We start from the raw sequence: 25,523 nt of genomic DNA on the forward strand, positions 1-25,523 counted from the left end.
GAGGGGGGAGGAGGGAGAGAGAGAGTGAGTATGGTGGGGGTTGGGGGCTCTTTTTTTTTTTTTTTTTTTCCCTGAATGCGTACAAGGCTACTGTATATATGCAAACTGCAGGCATCTGCAATGTTTGTGATCTGCGTCTACTCGGGGTTTTATTTTTAAAAGCTGGAGGGGTGTGTGTTTGTGCTCCGCGCTCGGGAAAAGGTGCTAATTATTGTTTGAGAGCGGTGTCACATAGGATTAAATCTCTCTTCTATGTGTGCGCCTTAACCCCTTCCTTCCTGGAGCGGCAAAAAAAAAAAACGTCTGCAAGTCACCGATATTTAGATCGCCGTCGAATATGCAAATGCGGCATGACTGGTTATCTTTGCTATACGAGCGGTCATCCTGTTTAATAAACAGATGTTTAATTTGTATGAATGCGCTAACGCGTGGTTAATCGGCGGCATCATTACCGGATGGATGGCTGGTGGCGGTGGGCTGTGTGTAGTTTTATTCGCTTAGTTTGTGTGCAGTGTTTGTGGTTACTAGATATGGCGATTGTTGTCCGTACAGATCCGGGTAAGATGGGCAGTTCTAGTTTACTTGGGTGTTCACATTGCAATTTTACTACATACCTGTGAAATAGAGCTCATTGCGAACGGCTGAACCGTACCTTCCAGTATAAGCCCATAGAATCTGCATCCAGGGTTGTGGGCTCTGTGTTTCGATGACATCTGACCGGGTTACATGAAGGAAAGGTAATATGCAATAGAAGAGGTGGGACAGGCCTGGCTACCTCTCATTGGGAACCGCTGCGGCTCCTTATAATGTGTCAAATTCCTCATTATTTTTTTTTATATATTTTTTTTTTTTATACCCTTGATATTCAACAGAGTGACTGCTGCATTCTCTATAGGAACTTGTTCTCAAATTCCTTGAAGGTGTATTTCCTTGTGACCCCCAGAAATCAGGGATTCCCATCTTCCCTGTGTGAGTGGAGCAGTAGTGGATCACATGCATGGTCACCCCTGCATTGACATACATGGACTGATGAACACTGTAATACACAAGTCTCCTATATGTGTATACAGTGGTGGCTACATGTGTATTATTGCTTCATTTACATCTGGTGATCACGCTGGGTTCCAGCTATCAGACATTTATTTCCTATATTGCGCCATCTTGGATACGGCTAGGCCTTCACAGCGATTTTGGCCATGACTCCCATTGCATGACCAAAGATCACCAGGTCACCCCAGCGGCTCCTTAACTCATGTTAGGGAATGGAGTCACATTGGCGTCAAGGTACAAAAAAGTCTGAATTTTGCAACACTGAGCACACCATGGTCCAAATGCAACTGCATTCACTAACATGAGTGAAGGAGTCACAGGTTGACCTGGTGATCTTTGGTAGTGCAATGGGAGTCTTGCCCAAAGTTGCTGTGTAGGCCTAGCCTAAGTATTGTGATTGGGAAGACCCCTTTTGAGGCCTTGTTTACAGAACATTACTGCAACTTAAAATTTTAACATATTTCTGTCAAAAATCTACTTTTGGATAGTAAGTATCAAAAGTGCTTTATACTTCTGTGTTTTTGATGTGAACCCCCCTGATCTTTTTTTAGTATAGATGGCGACAAAACGCTGTGGATTATAGTAGCCCGTGCCATCATCTCAGGAGTGTTTCATGCCAGTACATGGGTTATTAAAACTTCCCAAAAATAATGTCAACCATACAGTTGTGACAGTCTAGTTAGTACGTATGGTAGAGGCTCGACTGTCCCCTGGGGTCTGTGATCAGGGAGGTGTTTAACTTACTTGATCCTTCCTTTATGCTGGCGACGAGCATCAGAAGTGTCCGGCAGAGTCTTGTCTCAGTATTCAACATGTGCTTCAATAAATGTTAAAAAATAAAAAATAAAACGGTGCCCCAGAGCGTGCTATCTGTTTTACTGATATGGGGGCAATTACTACAGGGTCCTAATATACGAGGACTGACTTTTGTCTATGTAGATACAGAGGGGGATACAGAGTGCACGTATGGGTGTACACTGTCACAGAACAATGTATGTTAAGTGTAGAGGAGAATATTTTAATGGTTGAATAGGCCCCACCAATAGGCTCTATGTTGCCCCTCTGTGATGCCACCATAGAGCACCTATTACTGCTCTACTAGAGCAAGTGTATTCATCCATTGCATAGGATCTATAGATAAATATAGGTCCTGGTACAGTCTTGGCTGACGCATTTGTCACTTTCACTGGTGACTTCTCTTATAGAAGTGAGATTCTGGAAACATGTTTGTTAGAGATCACAGTTTGGCTGAACGTATCACACATGACTTCTTTGCCAGCCATGCTTTATGTAACGGCATTTCCATGATCTCAGCAAATACTGGCAAACAAACAAGTATCCGAGTGTGTGTACTGTATGACAGCTCTGTCCTACGTGGTCACGTGCATCTGTGGGTGCCATATTCTGTGGATGGTTCTCTAGGGTGTTTCATGAAGCTCCACTTTTAGTAAAGTTGTGACCAAAAGGTTTGTCTGTAAAAGTTTGGTTTTTATAGTTGCCTGTGTTTGTAGGTCTTAGTAACAAGTTGAGGTTGTGAGATTTAACACCATTTTTCAGAACTGTGGCACTAGCCACAACTCGCCTACAACATGTGTATAAGGTATTAAAGTGTTGGTATTTCTGACAAACCAATGCTAGGTCAAGATATGATCAACTAAATCTAGTCCACAGTGATAGAAACATCTAGTGTCCCTCAGTGGCTCTAAACTACAACTATCTTATTGTGAAAGATGGCTGCCTCTTATTTATTATTGTATAGCACTTTACAGATCTTGTCAATGATCCAAGTAGTGTTTGTAATCTAAATTCCCCATGGAAACTTTGGAAGTGTGGGAGGAAACCCACATAAACATGGGGAGAACATCCAAACTCCTTGCAGATGTTGTCCTTGGCTGGATTTGATCCCAGGACTCCAGCACGGCATTGCTAACCACTGAGCTACTGTACCACCCACTTATTTGTAGAGAAACCTGTCACCGCCAAAATATACTGGCAGCATTTTATAGAGCAGGAGAATGATATATAGTTTATTGGGGTGTAGGTTCTCCTTTACTGAATAAGAGATCTGGAGTCTGCTTTGGAGTCCAGTAGGTGGGATTATTCAATGATTGAAAGCCTTCCATGTATGACTGTACGTACAGATGGACCGGTCAATCACTGAGTAGGCACGCCCTTTTGACTAATGCAAAGTTTTGTAGGAAAATACTCTGTATATCTGTATATACTTTGCTACTGGTAGATCCCACTGTATCTCCAGTGTGACAGGTTCCCTATAAATTCTTCACATTTAGCTTTTATGCCATCCTGTTCACACAGTAGTTCTTGTAGAGCTCTTCTGATGCTGTGCTTTCAGCTTTCCTTCACACTTGCATGCAAACATATCTTGAACATGACCTTGCAGTTATCTTAACATCCTCTTCAGTCCTTTACGAGAGTGTATTTTGTAAAATTCTAGCCCCACATCTCTCTAACGATAGGTTCACACTAGTGTTCCAAGTTTCCCTTGTTCGAGTCTGTTTGGGACCCGAAAGACGCTATGTGCTTAAAAAGCGGTTACCCCTGGAAACCCAACACCCCCTTAGACTATAATGGGGTCCGCCAGTTTACCACCCGGTTTGCAGCTGAAATCAGTAGAGAGAAAAGTCTTGAAGTCTTAAAGATTTTCTCTAAATATTCTGTAGTCACAAGCTGTTGTCTTGATCGGTCGCCAGTGGATACGTCCGTGAATGCAGCACCTTCCTAGGGTCAGAAAATCAGCCATGGTTTCCTTGCTGTGGCCGGGATACATGTAGTGTCTCCTCCCAATAACCCAGCTACCATAAGGAAGTCATGGCTAGGTTCCTGACCGGTCCCAGACCACAGACAGTTTCTGCATTCATGGTTGTATCCAATGGCAACCGATCAAAACAACATATATCACCACTAACATATTTATAGAAAATCTTTACAACTCTGCAGGTTTTTTAATACTTATATTTGCAAAAATGTTTAACTTTTAATTATCTACAAATATAAATAGGATTATGCTCATGGGGATACCCCTTTAAGTGGAATGGGGGGGGGAGGCGGAGTTCCTGAACGGCCACACTGTGACCACAGCATAAGGCGTCATGCACTTGACCAATTATTCATCGCAAGAGGGGTCCAATTTTTAACCGAAGGCACTCGGATGACGTTTTGAGCGCCTTCCGTCTTATGTTGATTTCAGTGCGTGGTCCTGAATCATTTCCATGGATCTATATAGGACATACTATGTAGTTATTGGACGCTCAGTCGTGTCCGTGCAGACTTACCTCTGTTACTGTGACTCTTTAGACGTCCTCTGGGGTGACGGCTTGCTTCTGGCTATTCCATATGGTCTAGGGATCACAGTAATGTCAGCATGCTGACGTCTAATCTTCTTTCTGACCATGTGTCCATTACATGCTCTCTCTTGTGCACCTATGTCTTCCCTTTTTTTTTTTCTCTCGGTTTTTCCCAGAAAGCAGCTATTTCCCAGTCTGTCGCTATACCCGGTGCCAGGTGCTTGTACCCCAGCTGCTGGTTATTTATGACGTGGGCAGAAGCATTCATATACCCAGCTCTCTACTTTTCTGAATGTATTGTGTTAGAACAGGATTGCTAAGCTTGGAGTGTGTTGTCCTACTCTTCATTGTGTAGTCACCGACACCTGTTGTGTATTATTTATGTGCTGTTGACAGGATGTGGAGAAAAGCCTGAGACTTGGCTCTTATTTTACGTATACAGGAGTTTTTGGTGTATTGTTTTGCAGTGATTTTTAGGAATTGTGGCAAGTAGTTTTGCTGCGGTTGTTGCCAATAACTGCAACCACCATAAAAAGTCCTCGTGTAAATTGTTCTGTTATTACCCATGCTAAAGATACATTGTCCATACGGGCCCTCATATCCCATTGTGAAGAGCAGATGTCAGCAGTGCATTATAACTCCAGAGCCCCTGACCATTGTCCTCTTCTCTGGAGTAGAAGAATGTCACATTGATGGGTACAATGCTGGCTGTATTGCTGGTGGTCCAGAATGTCATTTTTCTTTGACTTTGACTGTAATACGTTCTGAAGTTTTCAGAGCAGTGCTGCAGGTCTTTCATGTCACTACTCAGCTGTGTTTTTGCTCACATTTACAAAACAAATCCAGCTTTTCCATTTTCCATATAGTGCGGTACGAGGCTTTGAAGGCTTTTTCCTTTTTGAAAATTAGTAAGAATACTGTAACCATACATTTTTTAATATGTTCTGGTAGGGCTCAATCAAAATCCTGATTGATTAATCGATTCCCATTAATGCCAATTTAGATCACACCCCTTTTAAACCACACTCGTTTTACAGTATGAGAGTACGAAATTTGTCGGGAAGTTTTGTTCAGACCTAACATGGCCAGATTGGAACTGCTGTTATACTGTGGGGTATCTGTAGGCCCTAGAGTATAATATGGGCCGAGGGGAAGTGAGCAAACATTTAAAAAAAAAAAAAAAAAGTGTTACTCACCTCTCATGGGCTCCAGTGCAACTTCCTGTTGTCTTTGGCACTTCAAAATGACATCAGGGACCACTGAGGCCCAATCACAGGGTCACACAGCGTTGTGACTCTGGAGTCTGAGTCATAAAGTGACCCCAGAGTATAATAGTAGTTTCAGTTCGGTCTGAACAAAATTGCAGGTAGAATAACCAAAAGAACACCGAAGTGAACAAATCATATCCATTATCTTATTTTGAAGTTCGGTTATTTTTTGGTGAATTGTCGGCCCTACATTGCAGCTCATATCATGTGAAGATGTCCTCTGCTTTGCTCTTTCTCACTCCTTTTTAAATAATTTGAGTGCAAAACTTAGGTCAGGGTTCTGCTCCTCTACATTGTTGGGTATACCCTAGGCCCTGGTATCCCCAGGGGTATGCGCTGCAGTGTTGCTCACCTCCCCTTGGTTCAGGGTTTGTTACCTTTTTAGGCCCGTACAGGTCGTGGACCCTGAGGCCAGGGGTGGAGGGTAAGTAACACTGTTATGTTTACTCTCCTCTCCTGGGCCTCTGCTAATTTTACTCTGAGGGTTTGAAGACATCCCAGAGTATAACAATACTTTGTGGGTAGTGAAATTCCAAAATGTCTATTTCAGCCGAACACCAGAAAATGGAGGTTTGGCCAGACCCAAAATGTAACTTTTTTTTAATAGGAGGGGTCATTATGTTACAATATAGTCGGTCGAGGGACCACTTTGTGTTTATTTTTGATGTGTTTGCACATTATGGGGCAAAAAAACAGATTTAGGGTGCATTCACACTGAGTAAACGCTAGCTTATTCTGAACGTAAAACACGTTCAGAATAAGCGGCGTCTAAAGCAGCTCCATTCATTTCTATGGGAGCGGGGATACGAGCGCTCCCCATAGAAATGAATGGGCTGCTTCTTTCACTCCGTGCAGTCCCATTGAAGTGAATGGGGAGTGCCGGCGTGTACGCTCCGGCATGAGCAGAGCTTGCCGTATACGCCGGCACTCCCCATTCACTTCAATGGGACTGCACGGAGTGAAAGAAGCAGCCCATTCATTTCTATGGGGAGCGCTCGTATCCCCGCTCCCATAGAAATGAATGGAGCTGCTTTAGACGCCGCTTATTCTGAACGTGTTTTACGTTCAGAATAAGCTAGCGTTTACTCAGTGTGAATTCACCCTTAGGCCCAGGTTCATGCCCCTTACAGTCAAAGGGGGTCCTCAGAATTCCTTGTTATCCATCATTAGACTGATCCATTTCAATATTCTCAAAGGAATGGATGAAAACCACAAGTGTCAAAGGCCTTAAAGGGGTTGTCCAGGAATTTGAGGCCAAGGGAGACGTAATATTAAAAGAAAACCATGCACAGTCCTGTCCCCCGCTGCCAATGTCCTTGTGGCTGGAAGTCTGGCTCCCTACCTGACTACTGAGAACAGTCGGTTGCTGGAGAGGGACTGGTGACATCCCCTTTCACACCTCCAAAAGTTTTAATGTAATTCATATGGGTACCACTTTTTTTGTCTTTTTAACTCTTTGTAGTTCTGATATGGGATGGTTTTTGGAGCAGTTTGCAGGACACTACTGTTTGGGCTTCTCAGTTTTGCTGCTATTTTACATGGAGTAGAGTTTTAGCTGCTTATTTATATGGGTCTGAATTTTGGGATGCAGAGCCAGCAACCCCCTGTATGGGCCTCCGCACACAATGAGCAGAGTTCACTTGATGGGCACAGGGTGACCTCAAGCCACTGAGGCAGCATTTGTAGGGCAATGCAATAGTCAAAATGTTACACCATTCTGTAGTATAATATAAAGGACATGTTCCTGTGTGGTGTCTGGAGGAATCCAATATTTTGGGTGAGGTCACTGCTGAGAGAGTACACATTTAGTGATACTTATTCCAGGGGACAGGTGTGTTATCTTCATGGCGAGGGTAAGATACGCTGGGCTTATTTGTCATAGGATAGTGTATATTGGACAGTACAGTCTTAGGACAGTACATAGGAATGGCTACCACATGTTAGTGTTATTTCCTGGAGGAGTTCCAGGAATCAGGTAGCCTATGTGTCTAGAAATCTTCTTGGACTGTGTTCACATTAATGTGCATGGGCAAATACATGTACTATGGACAGAATTGCTGTTTAATATTGTGACTGAATTGATATTACATAGTAACATAGTAGATGAGGTTGGATGAAGACACTGGTCCAACCTATAACCCTACAATGTTGATCCATAGGAAGACAACTAAAACCCTATGTGCCCCGTGTCAGGGGTAATAAAAGAAATAAATAAATCCTTCTGACTCCAAATCCAACAATCCGTATAAAACCCAGCATCAACATGTCTATACCAAGATTTATAACCCGGAATATTTTTCCTTTCAAGAAAGTAATCCAGACCCTTCTTTCGCAATGAATCCGCCCACCATCACATCTGAGCTCCAGAGCCTCGCTGCCCTTACAGTAAAAAATATGTCTTTTGTAGTAAAAAGATCATTATTTTCTTATTTTAGATGGCCTGACCTATATGATATGCAGATGCCTGACTACATAATACATTCATGACTCCATCAAAGAATCAAGCTTCAGTATATCAGATGAGTCGGCGATAGAAGTCCTCCACCCAAAGTAGGCCAAAATTACAGGAGTTGTCCAGGAATATGGATTTTATAGCCTGTCCGGTCATGTGTACATGGCCACTTCTGGTGCCCATACTGAGCACAACGTAGAGCCTAAAGTAGTCTGATCTGTGTCCTATGTGGTGACCTAGTGTCATGGGGCTGAGCTGCAATACTGGCACTCAACACTACGCAGCCATGGGTTGTGTCCAGTGCAGGTGCCGAAAGTTGCCCAATACAGCTCTTTGCGAGAGCCCTTATAAAAGGAGTCTGTCTGCGATTTAGACCCCCTCAAAACAATATATTTGAGAGAGGGGTGATCATACAGGTTACGCTAGGTTCTCACAATTGCACTGGGCTCTCCGTTATTCAGGTCCCTCGGGGTACGACGGCGAGTCAGACCAATAAAACAGCAGTTACACACAGAGCCTGGCAGACCCCATGGCTATAATGTGGTTTTTTTGTGGTTTCCATTACAGTCACAGGTATGAATCCAGCCTAAGAGAGCCACATATGAATGCACTGAGATCAGTCCCCATGTGGTTGCCCTTTATGTGCCATGCCCAGAACTCTGCGCTGAGCCCTTCCCAGCCCTTGTGGAACAGCACAACACAGAGTTGGAAGGTGAGATGCTCTAGTACAGAGGTTGGAAACCTTCAGCCCTCTTGCTGTTGAGGAACTACAATTCCCAGCATGCGTACTCTCTCTCCTCTTCTTGAAGTAACCCATAGAAGTGAATGGAGCATGCTGGGAGTTGTAGTTTTACAGCAGCTAGTGTGTAGAAGGTTACTAATTCCTTCTCTAGTCTTATTTCATTGGGAATACAAGGATTTATGTGTACAAGTCAGGAGAGCCGACAGGTCATCCCTAATTATATTACTTAAGGGGCTCCTGCAGAGGGACAATATGGCGGCTCAGAGTCCCTTTTTCCCTCCTACTGTGATGTACATTGTGGCGGACAGAACTTATTCTTGTATGCAGTTTTTTGTTGCATAAACCATATACAAAAATCACAGTAAAATCGGTCTCAAGTTCAGTAGTTGCCTGCGGTGGTAAAACCGAGCAAGCGGCCTGATGTAATTTTTCTATAGTTGCACGGATGTCATTTGAGCCTTCTGTTATGGCGGTTTGGTATATGTAGTCTGCTAATAGTCGCTCATCTGCTTTTCATTATGGGCTCTTCCCCTGTCCAGGCCTCTGAATACATAATTTAGCAGCTTCCTATAGATGCTGACAGCTCGCTGGCCCGTCATGTGATCTCCCATTCACGGATGAGCAACATTCAGGCCGGGGTCAGAAAGGCCAGTTTCCGTGTATTTTGTGGAAACTAATTGAAATACCAATTTTTCCTCATAGTAGATATTGGGGAAAGTATAGTGGAGGATAGTTTGGCATTCACCATTGAGACAAGAATTTCAGCTTTACTAATCGTTTGTGCTATTTTTTTGCCTTCATCCTACAATGATCCTTCTCAATCCATATACTTTACCGTGATACAAATGACCTCTTCCCAGATAAAAAAAAGAAAAAGCATTTCCTTTATTCCAACCTGGTAGAACATGGCTTTCCTTTCTAAATCCCGTCCCTTTAATAGACCTTACAACATGACTAGGACAGCGATTCTCAACCTTTACAAGCAAAGTACCCGCTACTGAGACATCACAACCAAGTTACCCAAATGTAGTGGTCACTTAATAAAATGTTATTAAAATAAGGATTTGTATGGAGGTTTAGTTAACAATTATGTAATGGCTCCCTTGGTGCCCCCACATGAAGTATAATGGCCCCCACACTCAGTAGAATTTTCACTTCAGTGCCCCCATACTCAATATAATGGCACAGTCAGTGCCCCACATGTAAAATAATGCCCCCCTCATGTAATAAAATGTCCAATAGTAGCACCACCCACACAGTATAATGTCCCATAGTGACCCTACTCATAATATAATGTTCCATAGTGGCCCCTATATGAATAAAATTAAATAATCCCATATACATAGGGATTTTCTAACCATTTTGGGTTTAGTTGAACCTGAATTGTTGGGGTTCATCACAAACAAATTACTGTTCAGCCCCTTAGAGTATAATGAATGGAGGCCCAGGGGAGGTGAATAAACATAACTAAGGCTAGGTTCACATCTGTGTTGGAGTTTCCATATGAAACTCTGCTGCAGAATCCACTTAAAATCATTGGAGAGAAAAGTCCTGCAAGGAGGATTTTTCTCTCTGCCGCTTTCAGTATAAAATTGGCGGAAACCTGGTGACCCTTATTATAGTCTATGGGGTCTGTGGGTTTCCACATGTAACTGCTTATTAGTGGACAGAGTCTCTGTAAACCTAGCGTCATAGTGTTACTCACCACCCCTGGGCTTCAGTGCTCTTTCTGCCCACAGGGACGATGTCAGGGACTACTGGGGCCTGTGATACGGGTGCTAGGTTGTATAGATTTCCCCAGGGGAGTATTGCACAGTCTATAAGTTTACTTATGCCTGTTTGGTGCTCTTCCTAATAAGAAACGACACCCCTACATAGTTGGTTCCCAGCATCTTTAAGACCTCTTTATTGTTGACCTAAAGTCTTAAACAGCTACGTACTCGGCTTGTAGATTTTACTGTAAATGTCAGTCTGTATATGGCTCTGCAAGAAATCTGCTGCAGGTCTGAAAAGCCACAACATGATAACGTGATATGTACACCGATCTGGATCTCCAGTGCGTGACTACAATATTCTTAGACTTCATTCGCATGAATTATGCTGCGATATCTTGTGGATTTTGGCTTCCTAATCCACAAGATGGTAATGTGTGAATGAGGCTTTATAGTTCATTTTATCTCAAACTATTGCTTATGTTGCTCAGCCTTAAAGGGGTTGTCCAGTTTTGAAAACTTATTTTCACATGTCAGACCATGGTCCTTGTCAGTGCCTCTGTCCTGGAGAACATATGAACGGACACTGTTTTCATTTCCCTGCAGCGCCACCACAGGGAATAATAAAGCGTTACAATTACTATCAGATTTTTTTTTTTTTTTAAACCACACAAACAAAAATTGCGCTTTGTTCGACATCATTTTTGTGGCGTTTCTTCCTTTGCCAGTTTTTGTTCCCTTATTAAATCTATAGAGAAACTGCTCACATTACCGCAGATAAATTTGATATGCCATGTTTTTGAAAACTCAGCTTTCCCACAGTGTGTAAATGAGATTAACCAAAATCTGCTTCACTTTACTGGTATTGGTACTGGTTTCCACAGCAGCCAGAAATATTATGTTTCCGGGGCCACACGGTGGCTCAGTGGTTAGTACTGCAGCCTTGCAGCGCTGGAGTCCTGGTGTTCAAATCCCACCAAGGACATAAAATCATCTCCAAGGAGTTTGTATGTTCTCCTCGTGTTTACATGGATTTCCATCCCACATTCTAAAGACATATTGATAGGGGGGAAAAAATGTACATTGTGATCTCTAGTGGGGCTCACAATCTACATTAAGAAGAAAAAAAAAGAAATATGCTTCCACAATATGGGGCCTTCGCCTTAGAGCAGTTTCGCACAGTTTTTTTTTTTTTTTTTGGGGGGGGCACTATTGCAACTTTTGATGCAGTGTTTTTGTGCCAAATCTGTGCAAGTTCCATATTTCCCATCATTTTTGAATCCTGACGTCTGTCTACAAAAACTCTGCCACTTTTCCATAAAATATGGCTTGTGAATCTACCCTGAGTCCACTCACACGGAGTAATGTACGGCATGTGAGACTTTGCACGCTGTAAATGCTCCCATTGATTTCAATGGGAGCCTGTATCGTATACGCCACGTTATTTTGCGGCCACAAAATCACGGCCACAAAATAACACGGTGTATACAATCCATCACGCGGCACATTACTCCGTGTGAATGGACCCTAAGACTACGGCCCCACTTTCTGCTGAGGAAATTCAGCGTAAAAAAAAAAGGGTCTGATTATTTTATTTATTTATTCTTTTAAAGATTCCGTTTTGTCTCCTCCACATATTGGGGGGAATCTGCATAAAAGCCACATTTCTAAAAACTCGCTTACGAAAATCACAGCATGTTAATTGTAGCTGCGGAATCGTAAGCATTAGCAACACTCTTTCGATGCATTGTTTACGCCATCCATTTTTAGCTGTTTTTCTACATAAGACCTTAGCATAAATAGTATTTTTTGCGTTTGAAAGGCTGAGCGTGTTCACACATCGCAGTCCGAACCCAGTTTTACCACATTGTATATAAACACTCTTAGGCTGTGGCCACACTTTGTGGAAAAGCTGTGTTTATGTTGAGGATTTTGCGGCTTTTTGAGCCAAAACAGGAATGGATTCAGCAGAAGGGAGAAGTATAAGAACATCCTTTGTATGTCGGTTACAATTATTTGACGGTCTGTGAAGCAAATTCTCAATAAAGTTACATTTACACAAGGCAAAAAAAGGGCAGTGCCTGCAGGCAAAAGGTGGTTTTTTTTGTTTTTGTTTTTTTTTTGCTTTGATTTTTAGTTTCAGTAATGCTGCAAATTGCCAAGGTTGCCTTAGAGTCAGAATATGGAGCAGAAAGTCACAACTTTATGCATAAATTATGGTTTTTGACAAAAACTTGTGACTTGGCACCACTTTATACAACTTGGTAACTCTCAGAAGACTTATTTTCTGGAACGTAGACATCCAGTACTGCAAATATCCCAATAACTCAGAATCCTGCTGGTCTTGTTGGTTCAACCCATGTTTGTCACTGTGGTCCTCCATGGTCCTCCTTCACACTCCTGGCACTGTAACCTTGCTTTATACACTAAATGGTTTACCAATCAGCAAAGTCACTTCCATCAAAGGTTTGTTTGACAGCTGGTTACTTAAGAAGGACAACAATGGCCTCAAGTTGCTATTTGCAAACTACAAGTATTCCACATTGTATAGGGAGTGGTTTGTATCCATGCTCCGGCATTGCAACATAGCTGGTAACCACTGAATACTAATGGACACTTACCTGTCGGACAGGTCTGTGGCAGAATTTCTGCTATGTATTTGTGGATCCGCATTCTCCTTTGCCCAGTGGCGTAACTAGGAATGGCCGTGCCCCAAGGTGAACATTTGACATGGGAGTGCCCCCCACTGCTGGTGGTATACTGAGCTCTAGCCATCACATCTGAACCCTGAGCCACTGCCCTGTCCCCTTCAGTCTCTTACTGCACTGCAGCACCCTGGACACCTGTTGGTACTGGGGAACATGCTGCCCTACTTCATTGAAGTGAATGGGACTGCACTGTGTTTTCCTTTGTTTTACACAATAAAGACAGTAAGGGGGACTGATGGAGCGCAGATTTGGACTCCAACTGAGAGGGAGGGATATGTCAATAAATATATATATATATATTTACAGTTATTTTTATTTTTTCGTTGTCAGGTTGTGCAAATTAAGGAAATATAGTTTCCACTTTCTATAACAAACTGAGGCGTAAGCTTCTAAGCAGAGCCATTACTACAACAGCCTTAATTTTATGACGCTTCTCATTTGGTGTAGACGTCCGATGTGCACAGAACTGTCACCATCACACGTCATTGTAAATATCCCCAATGATGCAGCGACCCTCTCATCATCTTCTATTACATGTGAGGCATTATAGGGGATCTGTCAGCGGCTACCTTAGTTCTGATACTGCCCAGCGATGAATAGCCAGATGGTCTATGGCAGACCTGGGCAAAGTCCGGCCCCCGGGCCATATCCGGCCCTCTGACTGATTCAGTCCGGCCCGCACAGCTCTGTCTAGGGGGGCGTGTCTAGGGGGCGTGTATTAGTGCCGGCCGAAGATGGAGATGTGGAGCGTGTCATAAAGTAGTGAGAGATGTAAGGTGAGCTGCAGGGGGGGGGGGGGAGAGAGAGAGTGTGTCTGTATGTGTGTGTGTGTCTGTATGTGTGTGTGTGTCTATATGTGTGTGTGTCTGTATGTGTGTGTGTCTGTATGTGTGTGTGTCTGTATGTGTGTGTGTCTATATGTGTGTGTGTCTATATGTGTGTGTGTCTATATGTGTGTGTGTCTATGTGTGTGTGTCTATATGTGTGTGTGTCTATATGTGTGTGTGTCTATATGTATGTGTGTCTATATGTGTGTCTGTCTATATGTGTGTCTGTCTATATGTGTGTCTGTCTATATGTGTGTCTGTCTATATGTGTGTCTGTCTATATGTGTGTCTATATGTGTGTGTGTCTATATGTGTGTGTGTCTATATGTGTGTCTGTCTATATGTGTGTCTGTCTATATGTGTGTCTGTCTATATGTGTGTCTGTCTATATGTGTGTCTGTCTATATGTGTGTGTGTCTATATGTGTGTCTATATGTGTGTGTGTGTCTGTCTGTCTGTCTATGTGTCTGTCTATATGTGTGTGTGTGTCTATATGTGTCTATCTATCTGTATGTGTGTGTCTCAGCAACCTAGAGGCAGAGATGGAAGGGGAATGTTATACTAGGGCAGAGATGGCAGATGGAGGGGGTGGGGGACATGAAATGGGGAAAATAAAGGGGGATATGAAACTGAGGGAGAAATGGAGGGAGGGGGGGGGACATGAAACTGGGGGTTGATGAAGAGGGCACTTAGACTGGGGGGGACATTAAACCATGGAGGTAGCTGGAGGGGGACCTGTCTGCCTCTAGTTGCCCCCAGTTTAATGTCACCCTCCAGCTACCCCTACGGTTTAATGTCTGCTTCCCGATTTTAATGTCCCCCTCTAGTTGCCCCCAGTTTCATGTCCCGCTCCAGCTGTCAATTTATTGCCCTCCTCCAACTACCCCCACTGTTTAATGTCCCCTCTAGTTTCCACCAGTTTATACTGAGGCACCAGGAGGGGGACTTAATACTGTGGGGCAGTTGGAAGGGAACATTACAATGTGGAGACATATAATGTACGGGTGACTGTAGGAGGATTATACTGTGTGGGGGCACATGGAAAGATGATTGGGAATGGGCGGAGTCAACGTAGAAGTGGGTGGAGCTAAATTTGCCGTGACGCGGCCCTCTAGCATAGTTTCAATTTCTTATGCGGCCCCATGGGAAAATTAATTGCCCACCCCTGGTCTATGGTATGGTACATTATTTCCCCATGCATAGTTTTTTTTTCTTTTCTTCCTCCATCTAAATAGAGATTAGTCAACCAAGCAGAGAAAACTGAAAACCTCTTTGGCTGGGGCAGAATGCACAAAAGCAAGGAAATACATTCAGAATACATGAAAGAGGGGAGAAAAACCGAGGACAAAAAAACCCTTATTAGTATGGTGCGACCGGCTGACGCGTTTCGGAGTATCCTCCTTATTCATAGCCTTGGGCTGCATTCACAGTGCTGCAAATGTTAGGTTTGGCTGACATTCATGTAATGTATATTGAACGAAGCTCTCCACCATTGCCCAGTACATTTACATACCTCCCAGCCATTTGAGGAAGCTTTCTGTATCCTTATAGTGTGAGGGATACTTGTGGTGTGCAGGCACCTCTACTGTGCGGGTCACATTATGGGGCATTATTACTGTGAGAGGACATGGTTACTCAATGATATAGAATGAGGTCACTAGGAAAGTGTGTGCGGCACTGGGGAGGGGGGCATTATTGTGTTATACAAGAGAGGGCACTGTAACTGTTTAGGGGCACAAAGGGGACTGGGCAGGGTTGTTACAGATCGGCACAGGACTATCTCTTCTGTAATACCAAATGCCCAACTCCTTCATATATGGCTGACAGCCTTGGTCAGACACAGACAAAGCTCCTCTAAGTCACAGAAAGAAGCCAATGATTGTATTTCTGTGAGAGTAAATTTGTACCAAACTATACACTAGTTATTTTTGTGTTATTGTTACCTGTATAAAAGAATTTAAAATCTCCATTTTATTTGTTCAAAGTCTAACACTAAGCTCATATTAGTGTTGTTTCTCCATTAGAAGATCGGAACAACGGGCATGTAGACCACTAAAACAGCGGTCTGTTCATACAAGAATTTTTTGTCCACTTATTTCAGGCAGACATTGTATCAAGTCTCCTATGGAGACTCCAATGCAAATGTGAATGTAGCCTAAGTAATTTTTTTTTTTTTTTTTCAAACTCGAACCTGGACACCTCTTGTCAAGACTCCGACTCCACAGCCCTGGAAATGCTGCGCATAGACAGGGATAAGACGCTGTTACAGCCATGGTTTATAATAGAAAAATCTTGTCTCTTTCCATTCTTTGAAATTTTATGAGCTCTACTTTTGCAGGTTCTTTTATTACCAATACTACTTCCCACGCTGTAGAGTCTTCCTACAGATCACTTATCCTGTGCGTGAAACACCTTTCTGTGTAGATGATAATAGTGACAGTGTAACCCAAGTACAAGATTACCGTCACATGGCCTTTTCCCTGTACCCAGCCCTGGTGTCCAAAGTATAGAGTGTGTGTGTGTTTGGTTGGACTGTCTGGCACTAGTGCAAGTGTTTTCTTACTCTGCTGCATCAAAAGACTAGGTAACCTGTGAACTAGATAATACAGTAGGTGAGATGTCATGTTTGCTTATTTGTAGCTAGAAAAACCCAGTGTTTTTCTGTTATTTCAGTGCATTCGTAAACCATTTGTGACGTGTACATGAAGCCTGGAGGCAGGGAAGTGCAGGAATCTGATCAGAATTTGCAGGAAGAAATTTTTATGGCAAGGATTCCAAGAGGTCGCTCACTCTTTGTTTTGTTTTTTTGTTGTTGTTTTTTCATTTTTGGACCAACCTCTGGGAAAGTTCCAAAGCGCAAATGATCTGTGCAGTATAATATGCACTCTGTGCCCCTACACACAGTATATTGATGCCCTTAGTGTCTCCAACAGTTTAATGACCCCCTCTTTGCCCCACATGCAGTATAATGATCCCAGTATTGTCCCTTACAAACAGAATAATACCTCCGTTCGTGCCCCCACACAGTATAATGGACCCCCACAGTAATGTCCAGAGAGAGAGCAGTGAACTGGATTCATTACTTGTCACGGTGTTCCCTCTTTCTTCTCTGAGGTCTGATGTCAGTGAGGAGTGAATAATGAATCGGGGCACACGTACTGCAAATAAGCTGGTATTCAGGTTGTCATCTTTATGGAGTGGTCCTCTCAGCAGCTTTATGTTCCCCCGGGGGTTGCAGGATGAAATCCACTGCCTTACACCATTGAAGCCACCGCTTGGCCGTCTCCAGTATTGTTTGCCCATGGAAACCCAATCCAGGAGGATCCTGGAGAATAGTTCTGTTTCTTCGGGCATCTTGGAGCTATGGTGGGAGTTGGGTTACATGCCTTTAGCATTCAGCGCCTCGTGGTGGTTACATATAGATTTTTACTTAGCAACAAAATCACTTCCAGTTGACTAGAGCAGTTCTGGAAAAGCAGGATTTTTTTCATACTTGTGTTTTGTTTTGTGTTTTTTCATGTAAACCAAGAGTTTTAAGCGTTTTTCATCACATTTATTACAACTGTAACTACAACCAAAAAAACCCAAACTAAGTCATTGTGAGGTAGGTCATTTCAATGTACACAATAGATGTCCCTGCCAACAAAATCAACCTTAAGGCCCCGTTCACACGGGGCAAGGAATGACGTATTTTGGTCCTGATTCTGACACGGGAAGCCGCGTCAGAATAGGACCAAAATGCGGCTGTCGCAGTTTCCGACAGTCACGGCTTCCCGCTCCAGAGTAGGCCCAAATGAATGGGCCTAATCCGGAGGGTGCTGCCGCGAGGTGGACGCCAGGGCTGAATCAGCCGCAGAATCCGCATGAAGAAAGGGTAGCTCGCTTCTTTTTTCTGTGAGAAGAAACCTACCGCTCACAGAAAAAAGTAAGCTAGCGGTTTACATAGACCTCTATTGTGAGGGGGCGGATTCAGCACCAAAATCCGCTCCCTCTTGCCCCGTGTGAACGAGCCCTAAAAAAGCAATTCTAAACATGACATTTTCTCCAAAATGCTGTGTGTGAACCTAGCATTGCATATTATTAGTTCAGGGTCAGCAACCTTCAGCTGCTGTCAAACTACAACTCCCAGCATGCACAATCTGCTTCTGTGGTAGTTCCAAGAACCAGAGACTGCTGGCAGTTGTAGTTTCACAACAGCTGGAGCGCCAGAGATCATCTCCCCTTGTATTAGATGTATGTCAGCCAAACTCTCCCTGTTTAGCAGCACCAGCTAACCATCTAAACCTGTGATTTGCAGCATTTGGCACTCGCCTCTTGTGGAACTACAGTCTGTGGGAATTGTGAGAAGAGCTGAGCAAGGATGCATGCTGGGAATTGTAGTTTCACAACAGCTGGAGTGCTGAAGGTTACTAATCCCTGATCTAGTGGGTATGGAGCCCTGCCATCTGGATTTCAACTGCCCAAACCTTTTGTTCTGAGGTAGGCTAAGCCTCCATTCAGCCAACTGCTGATATGTATAGCTGGCTTTAGATGCCGTTCACATCTGTCATAGGAGCAGAACAGCAAAAATGACGGCAGTGCTGGATCTGTGACATGACAAACTCCAACAGGTCTGACGGACCTTCTAGACCATGGCCGTGGGTTTGGGGGTTGTCATTTTACCATACAAAGTGACAAACGTTGCGTGATTTTGTCTGGCATCCATTGCAGTTCTAACAGAACCTCCAACATAGATGTGAACACAGCCAAAGGCTGAATCCAGGTCTGTGTTCTGTCCTAGTGACTGTCTCATTCATCGCCCCGATCACTCCTCAGCTGAACCTCATAGAGATCTACAATGAAGTGCGCTCCTTTTATTCGAGCTGCGGTAGGGCTAGGAAATGTGGCCAATGTAGCCTAAACACGAACGTGTAAATTTAGCCAGAAATGTGCTTTCATTTGTCTATAGGCCTTATTGTTTGGCCTGAGAATTTGGTCTATAGCTTATAAGTGGTTGTAATATTTGGCAGCTTAACAAAACCTCTTTGCGTAGGAATTTTTCTTTATAAGGTTCCTGAGTATCATCATTTATCTATTGGAAGTTCTTGTGACTGCACCGCCGCTTCTCTCCCAGAGGAACAATGTGTCTACTAGCCCGGGGTGTTTTGGGTTGTAGACCTTGTTTGGCATGTTGCTGCGTTAGTGCGGTGACCTCAGATGATGCGGAGTACTGCGAACACTCCTCCATTGAGTCTGCCCCAGACGGTTGGGTGTGGTTAGTCCTAATTCCTGTGTAATCTGCCCTGTGCAGGCTGATCTGGAAAAACTAAGATAGTATAAACTGCTCTGCGCAGCCATGTACTAAGGGGTGACCCGGAGATGGCCAGATGGCCAGCAAGTTTTACCTCTCCTCTCCCCGGAACGTGCAAGGTTGGCTTCTTGACCTGCATATGTGGTGCTTCTCCCTATGAGATTGCTGTAGTCATATACATGGGTTGACCGCTGACTCTATTGCCATAGTAGCCAATCTTTCATGTACTTTGGGGCCTCTGAAAATGGAAGCTGGAATCTGGTTTCTTATAGACAATTTCTTCTTGAGTTTATAGGCTTGCACACTGCCCCATTCTTATGTCCCCATGTACACATCCACCAGGCAAAACTCAGGACAGGTCTGTGCATCTTGCAGCCTGGCCACATTAATGAAATGAATGCCATTTTCTTGTGCTTGTAGCCTTAAGCACATACTTTACCTTTTAACTGGAAATGTAAAGGTTTCTCTGCATTTTTCTGAGGGTAGCTGTATTACACCCAAGCACTTGTTCAACCCTCACGGGGGGATATATACTGCTGAGATACCTCTAGAAGCAGCTTCAGTGACAAAAGATTGGACATGTGACTTCCAACATGTTCAATCCAGATCCTGATATCCTCTGTCAGGGCAAAGTAAGGACACCCTTCGTATACATAAGGTACTTTTCACAAAGCAGCTTGTATATGTTTAGAGAGAACCATTCACCGGGACTAAAGCTCAATGACCTACATCATTGATCGGCGCTGTCACCCTGAGCATTTTGGTGTTTTGTTTACCCAAATCCATTCATCCATTCCAAAGATATAAGCCCTTTTAGTGTTGATGCAAATTGGGGTCTACTAGCCGAGTGGGCAGGTAGCGCTTCTGGGGTCTCTGTGTGCTGTATGTCATGTAGTGTCACCACTTGGCTAGTATATCTTATTTTGTATCAACACCAAAAGGACTTATATCTTTGGAATGGCTGAATGGATTTTGATAATTAAACTTGTTAATGCTCAGGGTGACAGCGCCTGGAGATCAGTGATGCATGTCATTGGGCTTCTCTGACCTGGTGACAGGAGTGCCGGGAAAGCTCCAGATGCATACATTCATTTATTATTACATACCTTATTACTGGATGCTACTATATGGCATAGCGCCATCTGCTGGTGTGTGAAACGTACACAGAAACCACAGCGTGAAAGACGAGGCTTTGTTCGGCTGTTTTTCCTACTTTTATGTAATGCCGTATGGTCACTTCAAGGAGCACAGGAGTCGTGCAAGCATTTTGTATGTTCTCCCCTCATTTGTGTGGGTTTCCTCCCACATGCCAAAGATGTACTGATAGGTGGTGTAGTTTGTGACTGCTATATGAGACTGTGACAATGTCTGTAAAGCCCTGCGGAATATGATGGCGCTATATGGAATCAGAATAAATAAGTAATACGGTTTGCTCTGGCATTTATGGGACGGTGCAGGTTTGACTTGTAGACTTTGTTGAAGTTGTTGGGTTTTTTGTTTTTTTTGCCCGGAGTTTAACCCTATGCAAAGAGTTGACATTTGCAATACAAAGCCACAGGATTGACATGCTGCGGATATAAAATCTGCACCACAGGTCGGTTTACACGTGTATGCCATCCATTTTCTGGGTGATGCAAAGTTTGCGCCTGCAGCTCCATAGCTTAGGTGCTGCATTGCCTCCAGGGTTCCTAAATAACCAGTACATGGTCTATAGAGACTGATGTATCTCTGTTTCTATCTAATGGCTTATTACACTCTCAGTACAAGCCATTTAGTGGTAGATTATTGTGTAGCAACCTCTGTATCTTATCATAGTATTGCCATAAAGGCTGTAGAGGGAGTTTACATTTCTCTGTGAAGGGTTACATTTTACTTTAGCATCGATCAAAACTTCAAGACCTTCTTCTTTTTTTTGTTCCATTTGAGAAGACTCCAGCAATAAGAGTTGGATCCCATTGACTCTTATTGGGGTCTGTTGGGTCTGTGCATCTCTTTGATGGAGACATTGAACCGTATCTTACAGTCTTTCATATTGTCTTCTCAAAACAGAAGATATTTCCAGGTTATAATGTCTTGTAGTTAACTTTCTAACAGGGTTAATTCCTTATTTGTTGAGCCCCTCTCCTTTTTCCCCACCCTTGGTGTACCATGCGGATCCGACCTGTATCAGACATTTATTCCTCAGGCCTATGGGAGCCTGTCCTATGTATTATTAGCCGCTATGTCCAGGGCTGTTATTCATTTATCATTTTTGCTTATTTTGTTTTCCTCCTTTCTCTTTTCCAGAGAGAAGGAGCAAGAAAGGGAAGAACAGTTAATGGAAGACAAGAAAAGGAAGAAAGAGGATAAGAAGAAGAAAGACGCTGCTCAGAAGGTAGGCTCATTCTCACGTTTTCTGGCCTTGAGCATTTTGCTTATTTTTTCCCCCCTCAGCATTTAGATAGCAGGCAGACGACCTCATCTTTATAACATTGTAGTTTTCTATGTCCTATAAGGCTGTGTTCACATCAATGGCATGGCTTTTGTTCATAACAGAGCTATGACGGTTCTGTTCTGGAAAGGATCCCAATGGTTGACCCCTGCACTCCCTCATGCTATTGTTGTGATGTGTACAACGCTAGAGATGGCCAGAAAGTAGAATATCTCTATAGGTGTGTATAGGGTTCTAGAGAATGCCAGCATGATCATTGTGGCTCACGCTGTACATGAGAACACTGCATCAGTGAGCACGGCTGGCACGAGATGGACAGTGGGCTGAGTAGTCGGCATATTGCGCATATTTTCAATTCATCTCTTCCCACTCAAAGGGATTTTATATCCTTGGTTTGGGTTTCGTCAGGTTCAGCACATAAAATTGCATATGTGCTTTGTAAGAGGAACTGTCTTCCTATGATTATGTGTCTTATTTTAGTTAATTTGATTAATTTGAATGATTGCATTCTCTAGAAGCACAGTTCAGATTTTCAGCAGAATTGTGAAATCCATGTTCTCCCTGCCCTGTAGTCTGATCTCTTCCATGCAGGCTTTCCTCTACCACCATAACTTGAAATAGGAGAACAAAGGAGCTGGCATCAAATACATCTGACTCCTTTTTAATGTATAAAATCAAGATTAAAATCAAGACTTGCCCATGAACTTGAAACAAATTGCAATTTAATTTAGGCAAGATCACTCAGCCCTTCTTGTATACCCCATAATAACAATTCCAGATGTCTCCTGGCTGCCCTGGGAGCCTCCCAGTTTTCTTTCCTCCTTACCTTGTCACTAGAGATGAGCGAATAGTATTCGATCGAATACCTCGCTCCCATAGGAATGCGTGTAAATGGCGAACACCAAGGGGTTAAGCGCAGTGAATATTTGAAGCACTTAACCCCTTGGTGTTCGGCCGTTTACACGCATTCCTATGGGAGCGAGGTATTCGATTGAATACTATTCGCTCAACACTACTTGTCACTCATCTCATTAGTATTTACTACTTTGTGACCTCGGTGCAGTGAATAAGGGGGTTGCTTGGCGATTCTCCATCTATTTAAACTTTGTCTATCCTCTCTATTAGAGATGATCAAGATTATGATTTGAGGATCACACTTAATAAGATCTATGCAAGGCAACCACTGATTGTGCCACTGGCTCTATTATTCTCATTGGGCATTTTTTCTCTTTCCACTCTTTTAGAAGTATTTTTCTTTCCCGGCATAATATGGAGAGAGATCTCTATATACCAATACTTTGGATAGATGTATGGATAAAGACATACGATTGAAATTTGGTAAGAGAAAAATCCTACCATTGAGACTAATGGAGCCTGTGTCTCAAACAGTAGATTGGCTTCCTTGCATACATCATTAGTTAGATGTGATCTTGGGGTTCAAAACCTGCATCGCCCCTAATGAAAAAAAAAAATACACAATAAACCTTTAGGATCCCCTCTTTAATTTAAGTTTTTAGTAAGTTTTTTTTTATGCAAATTAGTACAATTTTATGGTAGGAAAGTCAATTACAATAAACCCATTTTCCAAATATACTTTATTAAATGGCCGTCATAAGACCTAGGAAGTTATACAGACATATTTGGTGTCTCTCCAAACTGCACAATAACATTTACAAAATATTTTAACGTGATCACTAAATGGCGGAGATAAAAAAGGTCCAATTGTTTATTAAACCAGTAACAATTGTCCTAGGTGGTCTGAGTATATTTAGCTGTGCCGTCTATAGGCCTCGCCCCGTGAAAGAGCTACTCCTACTTTTGCTGTAAAATGCCATGTGTAATGCCCCCTATGGAGGACTCTGCAGCTCTGCACTATGTGCTACGTCAGTCGCTCCTTATCAGATTTCATACATGTTTATTAATTTCTGTGACTGCTGACTTGCTTCTTGCAGCACTAAGATAAAGTTATCTGCAATATGCTGCAGTTTTGTGGGGTCATAAGAGGAATACCCAAAGGGAAGCGGCATATCTCTCAAAAAAATGTATTTCTGCAGTCCTAGAGTCAACTTTACTTAGTAGTTTTCCAGCTGTACAGTCGTCCTAACCGGGTGATTGTCATTCCATTGAAGGTCACTTTATGTCATTATTATTTGAGATGTTTGCCACCCTCTCCATGCGGATTATATGGCAGCAACATAGTCTGTATCGCTGTACACTGATTGTCATCACCTACATTAGTCATTGTTTCCCGATGTGACTCACAGTAACCTGCGAGGTCCATTGTCACAGGCAGCCATTTATCCTATACATTTACAGTGAGTTTTAGTACTTAGTACTTGCACTTAAAATCCTTTATGATTTTTCCTAGTGGTTTGGTTGCTGAGAAAATGAGCTTAAAGGGGTATTCTGACAGTAACAATTATATTATATTTCATATAAAAGTAAGCTACAAAATATCGCTGTCACCCATTGATGGGAATTAGCACAGGTATATGTGTCACTAGAAACCGCTTAATGAATTCCCCTTATCCCTATCACTGTTTGATCACTATTGTCACTGGATATGTCCTTTAGGCCATCTTCATTCAGGACGAGCGTGCCCAGTTTGTTTGTCTCACTTTCCTATATCTGCTTATTAGATCAAGGATACATAACCATTCATGTGCCATCCTAACAGGTGGACCATGGTGGAGTGGCCAGTGCAGCAGGTAGAGAGCACGTAGAGCAAGGTATACCTGGGAAATGTAGTTTTTACTAGTAAGCAGCCAGTCACATACTCTGTAGTATGAACTGCTCATTACTGTAAATGGTGCTATTGGGGTTGCAGATCTTGTTAGAGAGGGCACATAGGAGGTGAGTGAGGTCACAGGTACTGTGCAGATGGTTTATCTGTATTGTTGTTCAAGTATTAACAGATATGTTGAATGTTGGGAAAATGTCTTTATCTCCGCTATGCAAATTATTTGGCAAGTCCCCATCCTGGGTCATAAAGCCTGCCCAGTGCCCCACTGACTGCTGTGAGCGTGCCACTAATGACCACGGTGCATGCACAGGACGTCTGTGGTCAGGAATGAATCCCACCTGCATGAGATTTCAATGGATAGTCTGAAAACTAGCACTACAACTCAGGTGAAGGCATTGAGCACTTTCCAGGATTGGAACCGCCCTTGGAGCACTTGCCACCTAATTTGCACCACATATTACTTTTCATTCTCTCTGAAGTCAAAACTCTAGGAACTTCCAGAAAGGTTTTTATGTAATCTACCAAGTCTTGGACCTCACTATAAAGATATAGAGCAAAAGTGGCCGCCAAGCTTCTGACATGCTGACAGTCTTCTCTACAGTGTGACCTGAAGTCTCTGTTTCAAGGGGATATATAGTGATCTCTTGCAGTTTAAAGGATTCTACCACTAAAACAATTTTTTTCTATTTACCACGTCAGAATACCCTTAAGAAAGGCTATTCGTCTCCTACTTTGCTCAGTCACCTCCGGCCCGCCGTTCCGTAGAAATATCGGTTTTTACCGGTATGCAAATGAGTTCTCTTGCAGCAATGGGGGTGGGCCCCAGCGCTCAAACTGCAATGGGGGTGCCCCCACTGCTGCCAGAGAACTCTCTCCAGCGACGCCTCCATCTTCAACAGCAACCACGTCTTCTTCCGGCTGGGGTCACACTCTGCTCTTGCGTGCATGCACAGTACACTCCTGTAGTTCTGTGTACTGAGCGGAGTGTGACCCCA

The 25,523-nt window shown here is 43.2% G+C and overlaps 1 protein-coding gene across 3 annotated transcripts in view; it reads left to right on the top strand.

The window, feature by feature from the left end:
• Positions 1 to 25,523, top strand: part of TNRC6B (trinucleotide repeat containing adaptor 6B) — an 82,862-nt gene that overhangs the window by 21,773 nt on the left and 35,566 nt on the right. For all 3 annotated transcript variants that reach the window (XM_075286789.1, XM_075286791.1, XM_075286790.1), the window contains exon 4: positions 21,641 to 21,728. In XM_075286789.1, coding sequence (XP_075142890.1) covers positions 21,641 to 21,728 — 88 coding nt within the window. The remainder of the gene's footprint in view (positions 1 to 21,640; positions 21,729 to 25,523) is intronic.

The sequence above is a fragment of the Leptodactylus fuscus genome, chromosome 9, assembly GCF_031893055.1.
Source record: "Leptodactylus fuscus isolate aLepFus1 chromosome 9, aLepFus1.hap2, whole genome shotgun sequence".
Classification (NCBI taxonomy): domain Eukaryota; kingdom Metazoa; phylum Chordata; class Amphibia; order Anura; family Leptodactylidae; genus Leptodactylus; species Leptodactylus fuscus.